This window comes from Enhydra lutris, unplaced genomic scaffold, assembly GCF_002288905.1.
Source record: "Enhydra lutris kenyoni isolate GAN:26980312 unplaced genomic scaffold, ASM228890v2 scaffoldscaffold75, whole genome shotgun sequence".
Lineage (NCBI taxonomy): Eukaryota > Metazoa > Chordata > Mammalia > Carnivora > Mustelidae > Enhydra > Enhydra lutris.
This window is the reverse complement of record NW_019154159.1, coordinates 4,400,380-4,418,736: the sequence shown is the minus strand read 5'-3', so window position 1 is coordinate 4,418,736 and position 18,357 is coordinate 4,400,380. Positions and strand designations below refer to the sequence as shown.

Here is an 18,357-nt window from a genome sequence, read left to right as displayed (position 1 = left end):
AGTAAAAGTAGGGCAAAAGCTCCCTCAGCGCCCGGGCCGGCCGTGCAGGCGACACACCAGCACCGGCTTCGGCACCGGGGACAGCGGTGGCCTCCGGCCCACAGCTCCGCGGGCCCAGAAGAGGGAATGGCGGACCCTCCCCGGCCCCCGAGGTTCGCAGACCATGCAGGTGACAGACACCCGAAAGTCATCATGGTATCCTCGTGCCTTAGAAACAGAAACTCAACCACTTTCCCGGGTCTCCCTGACGGAAGACCAGACAGGGCACAGGTTTCTGGGTGAGGGCCAGGGCGGGGCTGGGGCTCTCAAGAAGGGTGCCGTACACCCTTCCCAGCAGGGAGCATACCCAGGGAAGGGGCCGCACGGAACCACGAAGGGGGGGCACTCAACACAGGAGGGGGGTGGGGAGCGGTCCTCGGTGATGGATGGGCAGCAGGCAGGCCAGGCAACGGCGATGGGTGGGCGCGGAGCAGTGGCTCGGAGCTCGTTGTCTTTCTCTGTGTGATAAATGATCCCAGAACGAAGATCTGTGGTCTCCGCGGTTTCTGAGGGATTGGAACCTGCGGGTAGCCGGCTCGCTGGTCTGGTTCAAAGCTGCTCACGAGGGGCACCGGGGTGGCTCAGTCAGTGAAGCATCTGCCTTCTTGAGTCATGACCTCAGGGTCCTGGGATCCACCTCTCCCTGTCCCTCTCCCTCTGCCCCTCCCTCTCAGAAAAAAATAAATAAATAAAATCTTCAAAGTTTCTCATGAGGTTGCACTCAAGAGGACAGCCAGGACTGTGGACATGGGAAGCGTGACCAGGGCTGGAGGGTGCACTTAGGAGATGCGGGGCTCGCTTCCCTGCCACGTGGACCACACAGAGCGGCCTCTGACATGGCAGCTGACCTCCCTCCAAGTGCAGGACGGCAGGACAGAGCCAAGTCTCGACGATCAGCACGGCCAGAGGGTCACACAAACCCCGGGGGCTGCGGATTGCTGGGAGCCGTCGTGGAGGCTGGCTACCACAGGCTCCAAGGAAAAACAAATTCAGAGCCGGCCTGATGTTTTTCACATATCAATAAAGAGATTCGTATCTTTGTTGCAGGGTTTGGGGATGAGTAAGAGGTACACAGGAAACAAACCAATCCCAAGACGTGAGGTAGTTATTAAGTCCAGGAAAGACAAGAGGTCGTACAAGAAAGGAGACGGAAGCACACGTTGCTCGCACTGAGCAGCGTGAGCGAGGACCTAACGTGCACACGCTGAATTCGCGTTCAGCCAAACGGAGGAGACGGGTGGAAGGGAACTGTGCGAACAAACTCCCAGAAGGCCCAGGGGAGGGCTGGGGAGCTGCGGGCTCCTGCTCCGCGTCCTGCCCACAGTGGCCCCGGCTGGCATCCCCCATGTTCCCTCCCTCTGCTGCTCTAGGTCTGCCTGCCTGCCTATCTCCGACAGTGAGCCCACCTTCACTGTCCCCTTCCCCATTCTTCTGTCTGTTGGGTGGGGGGGGGCAGCCCTGTTCCCAAGCAACAGCTGTCCCTGCCCCCAGCGCCGCCCACGGTGGTAGGAAGCTGCTGGAGGTTGCTCCTGCTTCCTGGGGAGGTGAACCGGGGATAGCAGGCTGTGCTCCATCATCTTCACGACACTTGTCTAATTACCCAGCATGCTATTCATTTGGATGTCAGCGCTGCTGCATGCCTGTGCCTTTTAATTAATAATTTGGTAAAACTCCATGCAGTGCCCGGCCAGGGCAGTGCAGCAGGTACTGCTGGGCCTGGGACAAACCTGCAGCGGTGGGCCGGGTCTGTGAGGAGCTCCCCCTCCACCAGCAAGTACAGAGGCCTCGCGCTGGAACTCAGGACTCTGGATCCTTGTCCCCAGCTGTTCCCACCAGGCCCTGAAGGCCTAGGTCAACCCCCTTCAGGACCCATCCAGGAAAGCAGCAGGAAAACAGACCCTCAGGGGAACGTGTACACCAGCGACTGGAGCCCAGGTGGCCTTTGGGCCCTGGAGAGTTGGGACCCCAGGATCCTGGGGAGAGGAGTGAGGGATGGTCGAAGGTGCTGAGGGGCCTGGCTAAAAACCAGAGTCAAATGGGCCAATGCCTGTGGCCAGAGAGTTGGGGCGGGGTGGTCCTTGGGACAGTTAGGACCATGGCCAGGCCTCCCTCGAGGCCTGTGTTTGGCCTGATCATGAAGGGTCACTCCCAGCCCTGGGTGTCCCCCATTCCTGAATGGGACAAGAGAGGGGAGGGTGCACAGGCTGGGGCCCCCAAGGTAGGGAGACCCAAGGGGCCCAAGTGTGACCCACAATGGCCAGGCCAAGCCACCTCACGGGAGCCTCTCACTCCCAGCCCTTGCGCAGTGTGGGGACCTAGGGAAGGGAGGCAGAGGCTACGGGTTAACAGGAAAATCTATTTGGGTCCGACCTGAATAATTGAGTGGCTCAAGACTTATTTTTGGCTCTGGGGCAGGCTGTGGTCTGTGAAGACCGACATCATCTAGGCCCTGTTTTTAAGGAGCTGAGACACCACCCACTCAGGGCCCCCTCATGACCTTCTGTGCTGGGGCAAGAAAGCAGAGCTCCTGTGGGGGGGCGTGGAGTGGGCAGGACATGCCCCCTGAAGCCCCCTCCCCCCATACACGTCTGAGGCTTCCTGAGGCTCTGCAAATGGCCCTGGCTGGCAGGCCCCCACCTCAGTGCGCCCACCTGACTCCACGGACTCCTCCCTGCCACTGCCCCTCTACCCGAACTCCCAGCCTGGCCCACGTCTGACCCTTGCACCCCTCAGCCCCGCCCCCTCTGAGAAGCCCTGGCCGTATCCACGCCCGCATCCCCAGGGTGGGCAGGCTCTCAGCACACCTCCCAGCCCTCTCTCTCTTCGCCGCGTCTCTGATCTGCGCCCTGTGCCTTGGTTGGCCGTTGGAAGGGCTGCGGGGCCCATGGCACCCCCCCCACCCCCGCTGCGGGCTCTCTTCCTGGAGGCCAGCGTTACCGTTACCAGAGCCAGACAAAGACATCGCAAGAGAACTACAGACCAATAACCCTCGGCAATATCGATCTAAAGTCCACAACAAAACACGAGCAGATCAAATCCAGCAGCAGGGTGAAAGGGCTGTACATCACGACCGAGTGCAATTCATTCCAGAAACGCAGAGTGGCTCAAAATACGACAGTCCGCCCACGCGACACAGCACGGTACGGAGTGACGGAGAACGGTCAGCTCGATAGGCACGGAGAGTGCGGCACAAACCCAAGCCCCGTTCACGATGGAGACACCGAGACACTGGGGGCAGGGAGCCCCTCCAACCCGGACGGGGCCCACACCGTCCCCACCGGGGACCCAGCGCTCTTCCTCAAATCAGGACCAAGACAAGGACGCCTGCTCGCCACTGGGATTCGACGTCCTACTGAAGTCCCAGCCGGACAGTCAGGCAAGGACAGGACGGGAAAGGCATGCGGGCGGAAGGGAGGGAGGAGGAGTAAAGCCGTCTCTGCTTGCACGGGGCGGGACCTCGCAGGGAGAGCAGCCCGAAGACCGTGCGCACGCAGGCGCACGCAGACGCACGCAGACGCACGCAGACGCACGCAGGCGCACGCACACGCAGGCGCGCGCACACGCAGGCGCGCGCACACGCAGGCGCGCGCACACGCAGGCGCACGCACACGCAGAGGTAGGAAATCAGAGCGCCCCTGCAGAATGCGAGGCACAAAAGCCCGCGGTGTTTCTGCATGCGAGCAACGAACGATCCCAAAATGAAGCTCAGGAAACAATTCCATTTACAATAGCATCAGAAAGAACAAGTACTTAGGAACAAATTTAACCAAAGGAAGGGTAAGACGTGTACACTGAAGGGGCGCCTGGGGGGCTCGGTGGGTTCAGCGACCGAGTCCTGGCTTCAGCTCAGGTCATGATCTCAGGGTCGTGGGACTGAGCCCCGTGTAGGGCTCTGCGCTGGGTGTGGAGCCTGTGGAGAGTCTCTCTCCCTCTCAAAGAAAAAAAAAAAAAAAGAAAAAAAAGAAAAAAAAGTCTTGACACCGAAAACCACACGACGATATGGACGGAAGTTCACGGAGAAGAAAGGAAAAGGCGAGGGAGCCCGGCCGGCGAGACTGAGCACCACTAAGGGGCAGCGCTCCAGAGCTGGTCAGCGCGGTGACCGCCACATGTCCCACTGCCTTTTCACGGAAATGGACAAGCCGGTCCTGCAACTCCCACGGAACGGCAGGGGCCCAGGAGAGCCGGCCATGAAGGGTCACGCGAAGGGTCAGAGATCTCCGTGCAGGAGCCGGAACCGCAGCCCTCTTAGGGGAGGTCTCCGCGACCCCGGATTAGGCAATGATTTCTTCAACGTGACACCGAATGCACCAGCAACAGACACATTGGACTTCACCGAATTCGACAGCTTTCACGCACAAGAACACCACCCGGGGAGTGAAAAGCCAGCCCACAGACTGGAGGGAGCCCATGTGTGAGTTATGTAACCCAGAGGGGTCTGGTACACGGAGCACAGAGAGAACTCTCACAACAACACGACAGCCCCATTTCAAAAAGGGCAAAGATTTCTGCAGACATTTCACCCAGAAGGATGTACAAATGGCCAACGATTGCATGAAAAGGTGCTCCCTGTCCTCTGGGAAATGCACAGCACACTTGGGGGCGGCCAGAAACGGAAGCGGCGGGGTGGGGGGGAGACCCGGGAGCCCTGTGCTTGCTGGGGAGCCGCGTGCCCCTTCCCCAGAAGGTAACACACAGCCGCCAAAGGACCCAGAGACTGCCGTCCTCGGTACACACCTGGGGGGACGGGACGCCCGTGTCCATACAAGCCCCCACCCGCCCATGCGCACGGCCGCGACACAGGCTCTCGCCGGACAATGGAGTTGCACTGGGCTGTCCACAGTGGTCCCGCGTGGCACCACACCACGGAGAACCGTGAACATCCTGTGGTCGGAGACGGGCCCAGACACGCCAGAGCAGCCAGACATGAAGGCTGCACACCGCGTGCCTCTAGGGACTCGGGTGCCCAGAGTTGCCAGGGCAGGGGGAGTGACGGCTCCCAGGGTGGGGGCGTCCCCACGGGGTGACGAAGTGGCTTGGGAACTCGACACTAGGGCCGACGGCACGAGATTCTGAACATGCTAAAACCAATGAAACCCTTGAAAAAAAAATGCTTAAAACGGCAGTTTTTGTGATGTGACTTTAATATCAAAATAAGAACTACTCGGGTGAGTTGTCGTAAACTCCTCTCCAGGCTCTGGCCTCTTCTTCACGGAGGGGGGTGGGGACCCCACTGTGGCAGGTCGTGCCCACCCGGCCCTCTGGTCACTGAGGAGCCAGCGGCGTTCAGCAGAGCCCCCTCCCGCCCCAGTGGGAAGCCAGGGCCATCTGCCTGCGCCCCTTAGAGAGGGCGGGGCCCTGGGGGTTGTTCCTGGGACCTGGTGCCAAGCCTCCCGGTCCCCCAGGGAAGCTCTGCTGTCCACACGGCTGCGGGGGGATCCGTAAGGCGCGGTCTGGACCTGCGAGGCCTGGTCTTGTCTGTCCAGCCCTCACAGGACTTGCATTCTGGGGGCCTGGGGTGGAGGAGAGGCTGGGAGGAGATGGGGACTCCTTTCCTTCCTGTTTCTTCCTTCTCAGTGCAGCGGTTAGGCAGCCTTGCAGCAGATGGCCGTCAACCCTGGCCTCCACAAACCACCCCCCCAAACGCTGTCCCCTCCTTTGTGCAGGACTGACGAGGCGGGCCCTGTGCTGCACCCATCCACATGGCGCACCGGGGTCGGGGTGGTGCGTAGCTCAGCCCGAGGCCAGGTGGTAAGGGGCAGTCAGGCCGTCTGGGCCCGGCCTCGACCCTGCACTCCCACCCCTGGTCCTGATGCATTGGGGCAAGAAAAGCCCTAGACCGGGACAGGAGGGCTGGTGTTGACTGCCAGGCAGGTAAGGCCAAGAGCTTTGCAAGTGGGGGTGGGGGTGGGGGGCGAGACCTGCTTGGACAGGAGGACGGAACCTGGTGCGTTCCTTCCCACAAGCAGAAGTCCCCTGAAAGGCATGTGGAACATGCTGGGACCCGCCATGGGGGAGAGCCCCTAAGCACCTAGTGGCCCTCCACAGCCCCACCTGCCCTGGAGCAATCCTGCTTCCCACTGAGATGTCCCACACAGGGGCCACTGCCATCGAGTGGGGCCGCCTGACTCAGCCTCCCCCCAGTCACCCGGCCTTGTAAGGGGGCCTCAGGAGCACCATCGGAGCAGGAGGGGAAGGGGGCCAGCAGCCTGCCTCGCTCACTGTCCCCCCTCGTCTCTCCCCAGGGCCTGGGCCCCAGAGAAGAGCTCACTTCTCACAAATGGAAGATGTTGGGGGTGGGGGGGGAAGTGCTGAGCCCCAGGGTCGTCCAGACCATGACAACCAGCTCTTTGAGAAATAGTATGAAAGGCAAGAAAGGCCTGTTAAAATCACACTTGTCCGCAAATGCCAGAGTGTGGAGGGAGCCTGGAGGGCGAGCGGGCACGCAGAGGCCTGGGGGCTGTGGGTGAGGGGCACGGCCCCCGCAAGCTGGGCCTTGCAGCCCTCAGCGAGACAAGCAGCCGGGACAGAGGTGTGCTGCGTCCCTGCAGGGGAGGTTGGGCTTGGGGTAAGGAGGCTGGCGGGGGAGGGCATTCTGGCCCAGACGGGACGTGTCTCAACTGGCTTCCAGCCTTGCAGCCCCTGGCCGGAGCGGCAGGGCCCGACACTGCTCCCCCTGGACCTCCGCGCCAGGCCTCTGGCACCCGGGCCAGCCCACAGGGTCCCTGATCCCCGAGCGTGCCGGCGCTGGGCAGGGCAGCCAGGGACCGGGCCTGGCCGCTCCAGTCTGCACCTGCCAGGGTCGGGGCAGAGACCACTCCGTATGGCTGACTGGCCAGGGTTGAGGTGGGGGGACCGCGCTTTAGAAACGAGCTCCACAGATAAAACGCAAAAGCAAACACAGCAGCGGTGTGCGATGAAGGGCAGACGGACGAGCAGCCGGGATAGACACACAGTCCCGTAGCCCTAAGCCCACCCGGGCACTTTAAGAACAAAAAACACATCCAAGAACCCCCAGAACCTTAAATGCCCTTTCTGGGCCCTGGGAGAGCATTGTCGGGCTCCCCCTGGGGCCGGCGCTCTGTGGCGGGAGATCTGTCTCCTGCAGGCTCCTGACAGACTCATGCCCGAGACCTTGGAGCAGGAGGGACCACTGCCCGGGCCCACTCAGCACGGCCAAGCCTACAGCCGTCCCCGTCGCCGGAGTGGCCAGCGTGTGCTGAGGCCTGCAGCTGGGGACCCACAGCTCCGGGCAGGCGCGGGAAGCCGGGCAGCCCGAGCGCTTCACCGTGTCTGGCTCAGCTCCCCCACTGCCGCTGCTGGTCTTTGTGGTGTGTCTTGGGGCCTCAGCTGTGGGCCTTGGGGGGCCTGTCCTCACCTTCGGGCTCTTCCGAACCTCCCTTGGGGCACACCTTTGGCCCCTGGGCCTTCTGGCTCCTGGTAATGACATTGAGAAAGGGCAGCATCAAATGCTGAGCCAGCCCGGAGGCCCCCTGGCTCCCCAGGTGGTGCTGGAAGCCACCGCTGATTCGAGAAGGGACAGATCCTGATGGACAAGGGCCGCGTGCACTCCAGCTGGCCAGCGGCCACCCCGGAGAGCTCGGGGGCGGGGGCGGCCCATTCTCAGAACAGCTCAGCTGGGCTTAGCACAGTCCTCGACTTAGAGAAAAGGAGCTCGAGGAAAAGCCGACGGTAACCTCTCTGGGCCTGTCAATGCCGTGCCTGTTCTGCACGTGGACAGTGGGCCACGGGTCTGTCTCGTGGTGTGGTGCCACGGGAGGGTTGAATAACCAGCCACACGTCCGCGCCAGGTCTCCCACCAGACCTTACAGGACAAGAATGACTATGGCTGGCACGCGGTTAAGGAAACCAAGGCCTGGAGAATGTCACGGCCATGGCAGCTTGTGCAGGCCCAGAACGAAAACTGGGTCCATCTGACCCTTCCTGCGGAGCCCATGCCTCGGCACCACACAAACAGTGGACAAGGCAGGTGGGGGCAGCCCTGGTGGGCTTCAGGAATTCCCACTGGAGTCAGCCCAGGCCCCATATCCTGCTGCCTGGTCTCACCATCCCTCCAGGGACTCCGCGTCCTCCTCCCAGCCCCACAGGGACGCGGCCCCACCACGATCACCCGACACTGTCGCCACCGCCGCTGAGCGTGCCCAGCACTCACCTCTCCTGTGCTGGTGCGGGGGGCCCCGGGGCTCCCAGGGTCCTGCGGATGTAGTCTCGAGAGCGGATGTCAGCCTGAGGAGAGGGGCTCCCGTGAGAGGTGCTGGCGTCTACACAAGCCCCCGCCCCACGACAGCCCAGCGCAAACTCTTGCTTCCTGGACAAAGCCGCACAGGTGACACCAGGCTGTCACAGGCCCAGCCTTCGGGAACAGGAGCCGCAGCCCTGTGAGTGACACAATGGCAGGTCCCCGAAGGGCCCGAGCGGACAGGCTGAGCGGGAGGCCCTGGGTTGTCCCTTGGACACAGCGGTGCCCCCGGGCTCCCGCCGGCTTCGTGGCCTGTGCTGCTAGAGCTTGTGGTTCTGCCCCAGCCTGCTCTCCCGTCCCCTCCAGGGAAGTGTCGCCAGGTCTGTGAAGTCACGAGCACGGTGGTCGAGCCCACCTGAGGGACGGGGCTCTGGCCATGGTGGGACCCCGGAGGTGCCCCCTAGAGGCCCAGATCCTCCCAGCCCAGCCCCGGGGCACCAGGGACTGCGAGCCACAGCCACACGCGAGGTGCTGCTGCCACCTGCAGGCCGTCCTGCGCACCAGCAGCCGGGGAAGGTGCCAGGTCCCCAGGAGGCGGCCGTGGAGGCACAGCCAGGATGTCACCGGGGAGCTGAGCTGTGTGGAGCGGCTCTCAGCAGTGTGGCTGGAGCCCCTGGGTCACCTCGGGATGTCCCGGCACAGGTCACGGGGAGATGGGGGAAGCAGCAGGGACCAGGGAGGTTTCCAGGTGCTCTGCCCTCCTGTCCTACAGCAGCAGCACTGAGGCAGGAACCTGCGCTCCAGGCCTGGACGGCACAACCGGCACCTCTTGTCTAGAAGGGCTCCCCCAGCTCCTCTGAGCGGCCCAGAGAGCCGCTGCTTGGGACTCACACCCAGGTCCCCGCGGGGGGGGCCTTGCTAAAGGGCTCACGCCACCCTGGCTCTAGCGGCCCCTTCCTCAGAGTTTCCTGCTGGCGTCAGATTCATTCCCACCCCAGTGCCTTGACAGACGTAGGTCCCTGAACCCGGACCGCCTTCGCCCTTCTCCGGCTGGTCTCCTCCTGAGGACGGCTTCTAGCGGGTCCTCACGCCCCAGGCTTCGCTGGGACACACACTTCCCTGAGACTGGTGATGCCCCGTCACCACCGAGTCACAAACTTGTGCTCAGTTCTAGCCCCTACGGGCTGCGTTTCTTCTCAGCCGAGTCAACCTGGTCCCCAAAGTTCCGCCCCACCCCACCCCCAGTCCCTGATATAGGTGCTGGGGGCCTGGCCCAGCCACATCCCAGTCTCCTGACTGATGACCGGTCCAGAACGAGGCCTGCTGAACACCGCCTGCAGCCCCGCAGAGGACGGGGGCTCCCTCCCAGGCCAGCCGGGCAGGTTGGGCACTGAGGGGTTCGGCGAGGGCAGGCAGGCCGCTCTGCTGCCCGAGCCGCCATCAGCTGCCGCTCCCGATGACCCCGGTGAGGTGTAGGATGGTGCAGGAGGCTGACGCTGCGCGCGGGCCAGGGCGCCAGGAGAGCTCTGCTGCCCCCGCTTCCCCACAGGGCCCCGCAGGGCCCAAGCAGGCCCTGCCACAGGAGCTTGTGCTGCGGGCAGAGCAGCGGGCGCGCGCGGCCCACCCACCTGTCGCACGGGCTCCGGGATCCGGAACCTGCAGCAGCCTCTGGTCAGACGCACGGCAGCCTCCAGGCTTATCTTGTGGCCCACAGAGACATAGAGGGGCTTGCTGCTGTGGTCATGGCTCTTCAGGGCCTAAGACGAGGAAGGCAGAGTCAGGGCGCAGTTGAGACAAGCCCCGGGGCTTCACGACAGGCAACAGGTCGGGGGCAGGCCGCGGCGAGGACAGCTCAGAGGTCCCCTCCACACAGCCAGGGGCGGGGGGCTCAGGGCACCCCCTGGCTCCGTCAGAGGGGCGGGGGGAGGCAGGCAGGGTCTTGGGCGCAGGAGCGACTGTGTGCGTGTTTGTGGGTCCCACCCTGCCTGGGGGTGCAGGCCCAGGCTGCTCACCATGCCCAGGACGGTCCCAGAGCCTCCTACCAGAGGAAATGAGTCTCCTCCAGCCTGTAGAAGTCGTATCTGGAAAACAGGAAGAAAAAACATGGAAAAAGTCTTTTCTCGGTGGAAGGCACAGGGCAGGCCTAAGCAGCCGCTGGGCGAGGCAGGGGAGGGCCCAGGTCTCCACATGGTCTGTCCTTGCGAAGCCAAGCGGTCTCGTGACCCGTCCCATGAGCGGACTCGGCACCCAGGAGGCAATCCCTACACCGCCCGACCCTGACGAGGCCCTTGGAACTCAGTTCTCTCTTCCTTGCTCTGCAGACAAGGAACCGGGGCCTGGAGAAGAGGCAGCAGCCCACCCAGACCCCAGGACTGATGCCTGGAGGCGCCGGGCTGCCATGAAGGCCTGGCACCCGCCCACCCAGCCTGGCGCTTCCCGTGGGCCAGAAGCCCTCCCTGCCACGCTCTCTCCTGCGAGGAATTTAAGGATGTTGGATTCAACCCAACAAAGTCTTTTTAGGGGCAGGGATTGGTCCACTGAGTGACTCAGGAGCCTCCTCAGTTGGGTCTGGGGCCCGTCAACTCCACCGCCAACTGTTCTGGGCAGCACAGGTCTGCCCGGGGAATGAGACAGATGTGATCGCTGTTCTCGGAGTCCGCCACCCAGCGGTAGAGGCGGACGTGTCACCAGGTCCCTCTGGAGTGGGGTGTCACGTTCCCAGTGCCAGCCTTGAGGGGCCAGAGGAGGGGGATGCTGGGAGAAGGCGGAGCGAGGAAGGGCCGAGGCAGGCTGGGCAGCACCAATCCTCGGGCCCTGGATTGGGGCTGGCGAGAAGCAGAGAGGGCCTCCCGGGCTCCCCAGCGTCCTGCCCCAGTGACTGGAGGCCCTTGCCCTACGCGGGGTGCCGGAGCAACACCGAGGTAGCAGGGGCGGGGGCGGCAAGCACGTGCCCAGAAGGCTGGGGGAGCTCAGAGGGCACTCCTCCAGGCTGCCGCTGTGACCCACGACCCACGGGGGACACGGGCCTCCCACAGAGAACGGCGGGGCTTTCTTCTCTGGGATGACGAGAGTGCCGGCAGGCCAAGCCGGATCAGAGGTGCCTACGGGGCAGGCCCCTGCGTGCCCCCCACAGGCCCTCTCCCCGTCCTCCCCTTGTGCGGGCGTGGCCACGGCCCTCACCTTCTCCTTGTGCTGGGCGTCGTTCTCCAGCCCGTCCACCTGCAGGAGCTTCTTGGCCACCCCGACGCAGGGCAAGTCTGTGAGGACGCCAAGGTGGCAGGCCACTCCGAAGCCTACAGGGCAGAGGGTGAGGCAGGGTTGGCGGGTGGTGAGCCCAGCAGTGCGGAGGCGGTGCAGGGACAGAGGACAAACCAGAGCGTGCCGAGTGTCCCCAGGTAAGCAGAGGCCTGTGGGCAGACTGAGCGCGGAGGAGAGAGGACTGGGAGAGCCGCCTGACCTGGGACGTGGCCCTCTGCCTCACGTTCACGGTTGGGGTGGAAGATGCCTCCTTCCCCCTGGCGAGGTCGGGAGCCAGATTAGTTCACGATACTACACGCTGGTTCTCCTCCCACTTTCTGGCACTTTCCATCCTCTTCTCCTCTTTGCAGCTGCCGTCAGGCCTCAGCTTCCCTCCCAACTCATTCTTGGGGCTCCTGCCAGGCAATGCGTATGCAGTGACTGGGGGCCTGGCCCCACGCTGGCACCCACGGGTCCCAGGGCCAGCCTTCCCGGGTCCCTCTGCTGCCCCACCCTCAGGCTTGTGTCCCCGCACAGGTCACTCTGGGGTCAGCGTCCCAGTGCGCAGGTGGGTGCAAAGTTTCCCAGCGTCAGTGGGGAACGCGCACTCCTGTCTGGCTTCAGTCGAGGGCCTGTCACTACTTGAGGTGGGACGAGGGGGACGAGGTGGGACAGGCTCGCTGAGCAGCAGCCAGGACCAAGGGGCCGAGCGTGCCTGAGATGGGCCAGCGCAGAGCGCTAGGGGAGGCCTCAGGGGCGAGCAGGAGGGAGGCGGGAGTGACAAGCAGCAGGATTCTTTACTGGGCGGGGTCCTGACGACACAAGCCAAAGCCAGGAAGCGCGGCCAGGGCCTGGCTGGCAGCAGAGGGCCCAGGGCAGGGCACAGGCACTACAGAAGCACACTGGTCGGAACTGCCCCCTCCTGGGCCCTGTCTTTCGGGAGCAGGATTACCTCGGTGGTGGAGAACCCCATTTCCATCCACAAAGAGGACCTGGAAGAGCCATAGGTGCAAGTCAGTCGGCCGAACTGCCCCTCACCCATCAGGCCAGGGCATCCTGGAGCAAGACGGGCAGGCGGCCACGTCTGGGGGGATGGCGGCTTTTTAGGAAACCTGAGCCCTCTCCTCAAGGTAAGAGTGCCTCCTTTCCAGGGAGTTCCGAGGTCTCCCCGTGTGGCGGGTAGTGTGGCCGGCCCAGGCCTTCCCTCCTGGGTGGAAACCGAGGCCCTTCTCCCCGGAGTCGAGGTACCTGCCTGGGGCACAAGGCAGGGCTCCTTCTCCCGCAGCCGCCGCACCGCGTCCACCAGGAAGGGCACCTCTCGGAAGGCCAGGAAGCCCGACACGTAGGGAGCCGTCAGGCTAACCATGCAGCAGTCCTCATACACCACCTGTCACCGGGCACCCAGGTCACAGGTGGGCGTGGCCCTTGGCCCTTTGTCCTTCCAGCCTCGTGGAGCTGCCAGCTCCCTCCCTGTCTCCCAGCCCCAAGTCCCCAGCCCCACCCATCTGGGGGGAGAGTGCCTGGTGACAAGGTGTGCACAGTGACAAGGTGATCATCCTGCAAAGGGGCGGGGGGGTAGTCAGCCTGTGGCCTTCCAAAGGTGCTCACACACTTCCCGCACTGGACCCTCCTGCTCGGGTCCCCGCTGTCCGCCCCACACCCGGCTGCTGCTCGGGTCCCCGCTGTCCGCCCACAGCCGGAAGCCGGCCGTCAGGAGGCTCAGACAAGACAGAGCACGTCTGCGAAGAACCGACAGAGGAAGGACGCCGCTGCTCCCCGTCAGAAACAAAGGCCAGGCCTTCACAGAGGTTACGAGCACAAGAAAGGCCAGCCGGGCTCTGTGAAAAGAGATTTCAAAGAATCCAGAAAAGGACAAGTGGGCTCAGAGCTAGACAATCTGAAAAAGAAAACAGGTCCCAAGGGACAGGAGTCTAAAGAGAGACCGTGAGGCGGCCAGAGGAAGAGCTGGGGCCGTCCAAACCACACCTTCAACGCCCCCCTTGAAGCTGGGCACAAAGTGCCTGTGCCCCAGAGAAGGGGCTGCTGTCGCCGAGCATAAGGCCGGGGCCTGTGCCTGCAGCACCCTGACGGTGGACTCGCGGAAGCTTATCCTGCCGGTGCCGCAAAGCGGGGGGCTCTGGGCCGCAGACAGGGCAGAGAAACGGCTTCGCGGTGAGCCCGGCGGCTGGAGCGGAGCCCCAGGACACTCAAATGTGGCCTGAACTTTCACAGGTTCACAGCTGCTTATGTCTGAATCTGTCCGCACGAGCTCCAGAAACCGGAGATCCACAAGGAGAGGACATGAAGCTCCGCAGACACCTCGTCCATGGCACGACCCAGGGACAAGCCTGTGACGACCGTCCGGGCGCACCTACATGCGGAAGCGAGCGGCCGGGAGCAGCAGAGGCAGCTCTCGATCTGGGCTGGGCAAGGACCGCTGGCGACTAGGGGCGGATGGCCGGCGCCGGGGGCTGGTCAGAATGAGACCCGTGGGCAGTCCTGGCCAGCGGGGACCTCAGGGAAGAGGCATGGGAGGACACAGCACCAGCAGGGGCCTTGCAGGAAGACGCGGCCTCTGGGGACAAACAGGGAACCCTGCAGGGTTGTGTAGAGAACGAGGCCAGAAGCGTGAGGTCCTTCAGGGACAAGAGTCAAGAGGCAGAAGGCATGGTGGCCATCGTCAACTCGGAAAAGGACACCACTTGCTGGAGTGACTACACGTCACCGTCCCTCGCGATCTGAGAAACCCAGCCGGCCGCCCACAGCCCCGGGCCTCCAGACACCTGTGGAAGCACGGCTCGCCACACACACGGAGGGCTGCACCAGCTCAGACAGCGACGACCCGAACTCGCGACTCGGTGAGTAAGCACCGCGGGCTGCCGTGCGGCGGTGGAGGACAGTGCGCTATTCCTACACGCAGATGAGAGCACAAGGCAAAAGGTAACAACTCAGGATGGCCAGAAAAGCCAGAGCGCGTGGCCGAAGACGAGAAACAGGGCGATGGGGCCGGGCACATCAAGCCTCAATCCAAGCAGCGTTCCAGAAAGAAAGGAAATCTGACCCCACACGTTCAAAGGGCCAGGTGCCGGCCTGGGACACGGACCCGCTCCGGCCGGCTTGGGAAGTACATGAGTGAGCGAGAGGAGTAAAGGAAACAAGCGCGGTCACGGGCACCCCCGGCCCGAGTCCACGTGACATCCACGTGGTGCAAGGGCAGCAGGGGGCTCCATGACACATCCGACCCCTGCAGACGGGAAAGCAGTACCAGCTCGAGAGGCAACTGGGGAAAAGAGATACAGACAGGAATCCAGGCATGCTACGGGACCGTGAAGACTGCTGTCACGGAGGTCCCTCTGGGGACAGGCCTGCTGAGGGGCTCCCTGGTGAGCTGTCACCACCTCTGGAGACACCTGCGGAGCCCTTGGGACGCACACGGAAAATGCGACCTCAAGCCGGCAACGGCTGGGCCTGAGCAGAGAGAACATGCGGGTTCAAGGTGTCACTCTTACAGCGTTTCAATGTTTACACGTTTCCCAGTTAGAAATCTGGAAAAAGGGACAAACTCGGTCGTGTGACAGCTGTGTGAGCACGACCCGGTCCGCAGTCCCTGGGAAGATCTGCAGCTTTCAGCCTCGGTGACGTGGCCCCGAACACTCAATCTCTGTGCATTAGACCGGCCGGACTCGGGGGGAACTCGGTTTGGTCCCGGGGCCTGACGTAGAGCCGGACGCCACTAAGTGTGGGCATCCCGGGGGGCCAGCAGCAGGGGAGCTGGAAATCACATCAGCAAAGCTCTGAGCACAGAGCAGGGCAGAGGGAGGGAGAGCACAGAGCGGCCTTCAGAGGGCGGGACGGTGGACGTGGAGGAAGGCGGGAAAGGTCTGGTCTGCGCCTGCTGCCTGAGGCCCAGTGGACGGGCAGAAGCCACGAACGTCTCTGCTCCCTTGGGCAATCCGAAGCAGGCGTCCAACCACCAGGCTCTGGTGCGAGGCCCCCACTTGTCAGGGATGCTGAGGAAAGGGCTCCCGGCTGTGCTTGTTTAAGGAAGCGGACTTCCAGGTCGTACATGGGGGTCCTCTTTCTTTGCAGAACTGAGCTGGGGCTCTGGGATTCACGTATTCTTAAAAGCTTTATTGAGATAGAATTTACTATCCGAAGTTCCTTGTTTGGAGCACGCACTTCAACGTTACTAATTAGTCGTACATCCTTCTGATCCTAGAACGTTTTCATGACCCCCCCCAAATAAATCTTGTCTCCATTAGGAGTCACACCCCGTCCCTCCCTCTCCCTAGCCCTCAGCAACCCAGCGTTTACTTTCTGTCTCCGGATCCGCCTAAGGGGCCTGCGTAGGCCTGCGGGAGGCTGACCGGACAGACCTGCCATCAGGCACTTCGGAGTCTCGGCACCAGGCTGTGGCCAAGCCCCTCTCCTAGTCTAAGCTCCCCAGCAGGGTCGATGAACGCGGGGTCCGCCCACGCAGCAGCACTCTGCTCCGTGCTGGGGTTCCAGGAGGAAGACAGGCTCCCCCCACGCTGGAGAACCCCGTTGGTGTGGTGACTTGGTTACAACGGAGAAAGAGACCACGGACGGGGACAAGAGGCGGTGAACCCCGCAGCGAGGGGAAGAACAGAGACAGACCCCAGGAACTCGGTTCCCCGAAGTGAGAGACTAGCGGACGTTTATTTTTTGAGGGCCAACGCCTCGCCTTCCGCGCGTGCTCGCACTTACCCCTCACAACCGGGCTGTGTGTTCCCAAGTTAGGAACGGACGTGAGGGGCCTAGGGGGTGGAGTGGGAGCGGCAGAGGGGAGGTAAGGACCCCGGCGGTCTGGTTCCTGAGGCTGTGCCCCTTCCCCGAGGCCACCCTACAAACTGACCGGGGGAACCCAGGGGCCAGGCTCCCCGGCCACCCCAAAGCCAGCTCTCGGCGTGCGGCGGGCACTCAGTGCGTTTTTGCCACGTTTGGGCTAACAGGGTCCTCCCGGCGAAACGAAAGACACAGAAGCAGGAACACTCGGTCTTCGGGAGCAGCCGAGGAGGGAGGGCGAACCTCGGAGCCGCAGAGCTTGTCAAGCTCTTCTTCAGTCAAGGCTTCCTCACCTGTGGACCCCAAACGAATCCCGGGCCTGCCGCTGACTCGCGCGCTGTCCGAGTGTCCTCCACGGGCAGGCTCGGAGCTAGGCGCCGGCGGCCACGCGGGTGGGCACAGCGACGTGGCTCCCATCACTGCGGAGCTCACGTTCTGGGAGCGCAGAGGGACCCGCCACTCCCTCCCAGTGCAGAAAAGGGGAACGAGAGGGCGCGGAGTAATTCCTGGTTTGGCAGGGCAGGGGAGGGCAGGGGAGGGCAGGGGAGGTGCCTACGGGGACCTTAACTTATCAGCAAGCACAGTCCCAGGGACCAGGCGGCCACAGAGCGGACACCGACCTCGGAGCGAGCCAGGCGGAGTCCCTTAGGACAGTCGCGCCGCTGGCAGCACGGGGAGGGTCGCAGCGGGCATGGCAGAAGGCAGGAAACCCCGGGAGGCTGAAGGAAGGGGGACGGGGCGCAGCCGGGGGCAGATTCCTGAACACCCAGGAAGGGCGAAACGGAGCCAGCGCGGGACAGGGCGGAGCTGAAGGTGTGCGTGGGCCTATGGGGACACGCGGACGCCCAGCCGGGGCAGCTCCGGCGCAGGGCTGCGGGTCACGGGGATGGGACGCAGGACGCGGTGGACCCGAAGCGGAGACCGGAGTGACTCAGACGTCAGGTCACGAAGCCTCCCCCGTTTCTACTTCGCTCCGTCCTTCTGCAAAGGCTTCCCGACCCGCTCAGGGAACCCACGAAAGCAGACGCGGGCTCTGCGGGCGCCGCGCGGGGTTACCTCGAGCTCGGGGTAGCTGAGCACCACCAGGGACGCGCAGGCGCGGACGCTGTCGCCCTTCACGAAGGACACGTCCACGCCCCCGACCCTCCGCAGCCCCGAGAAGGCGGCGTCCCGCTGCCACGCCTCCGTGTCTCCGTCCACGACGAGGGCCTTCAGCTGGGCTTGCTCCCTGAGGGCGACACACGTCCAGCGGACTCCGGACCCCGCACGTCCGGGTCCGGGGCGGCGGGGGCTTGAGGCTCTTCCCTGGGGCACTCCCGGTCTCACCACCCTCTTCCCGGGGAGCCCGGCCTCGGGGGCCCCAGCTCCACGGTCCCGACCCCCGGCCCGGGGACGCCCCCTCCGCGGTCCCGAACCCCCGGCCCGGGGACGCCCCCTCCGCGGTCCCGACCCCCGACACGGGGGTCCCATCCCGGAACACCCCCTCCGCGGTCTAGACCTCCTCTTCCCCCCGCACCGAGACCCGGCGCCGGAAGCAAGCCCCGCTGACCTCACGGACTACAACTTCCGAAGCACCGTTCGTCTGCGCACAGGAAGCGGGACGGGCCCCCGCAGCCCCAAAGTCACTCCAAACCCCAAAACTTGGCAGCCAGCCAACCACATTACCGTTTCCAGAGCGACAAAGTCTCCTCAGGCGGCCGCACCTCGGCCTCCTTGGCCATGGCGCGCCCCGCAAGCGCCCCTTCCGGTGGTGTCGCTTCCGGCTTGCGTCACTTCCGGAGGCCCGCGCGCAGGCGCCCGGCCGTCTTCGTGGGCTCGGAGCGGCGGGCTGGGCTCGGGGTCGGACGGTGTGCTTCCGGACGCCGCCGCCTAGTGGCGGGAGGCTCAGCGGAGCCGCGAAGCGGGGAGTCCGAGCGCGTGCGCGGGAGTCTCCGTCAGGGCGAAGGCTGGGGCAGCGCGCAGAGGGCCGCGACGCCGAGGGGTGGGCGGACCGGGGCTGGCTGCGGGCAGGGCGGGGCGGCAGCAGGGCGGCTGGCACAGCGCCGTCTGCCCGCTACCGGGGAGGGCGCCGGCCG

At 64.2% G+C, this 18,357-nt stretch overlaps 1 protein-coding gene across 4 annotated transcripts; it reads right to left on the bottom strand.

The window, feature by feature from the left end:
* Positions 1 to 5,171: 5,171 nt before the first annotated feature.
* Positions 5,172 to 18,022, bottom strand: LOC111160448 (endonuclease V). Of its 4 annotated transcripts, none has more exons than XM_022523586.1 (9): positions 17,948 to 18,022; positions 17,339 to 17,510; positions 12,729 to 12,863; positions 12,429 to 12,468; positions 11,420 to 11,532; positions 10,252 to 10,320; positions 9,868 to 9,996; positions 8,213 to 8,286; positions 5,172 to 7,476 (listed from the first exon to the last, which is right to left on the bottom strand). In XM_022523586.1, the coding sequence occupies exons 1-9, from the start codon at positions 18,001 to 18,003 to the stop codon at positions 7,386 to 7,388; spliced, it is 879 nt and encodes a 292-aa protein (XP_022379294.1). In that variant the 5' UTR covers positions 18,004 to 18,022; the 3' UTR covers positions 5,172 to 7,385. The 4 variants fall into 4 exon arrangements, with proteins under 4 accessions (XP_022379294.1, XP_022379295.1, XP_022379297.1 ...); XM_022523587.1 differs by having other exon boundaries at positions 10,282 to 10,320; XM_022523589.1 differs by lacking the exon at positions 12,729 to 12,863.
* Between the last annotated feature and the right edge of the window lie 335 nt (positions 18,023 to 18,357).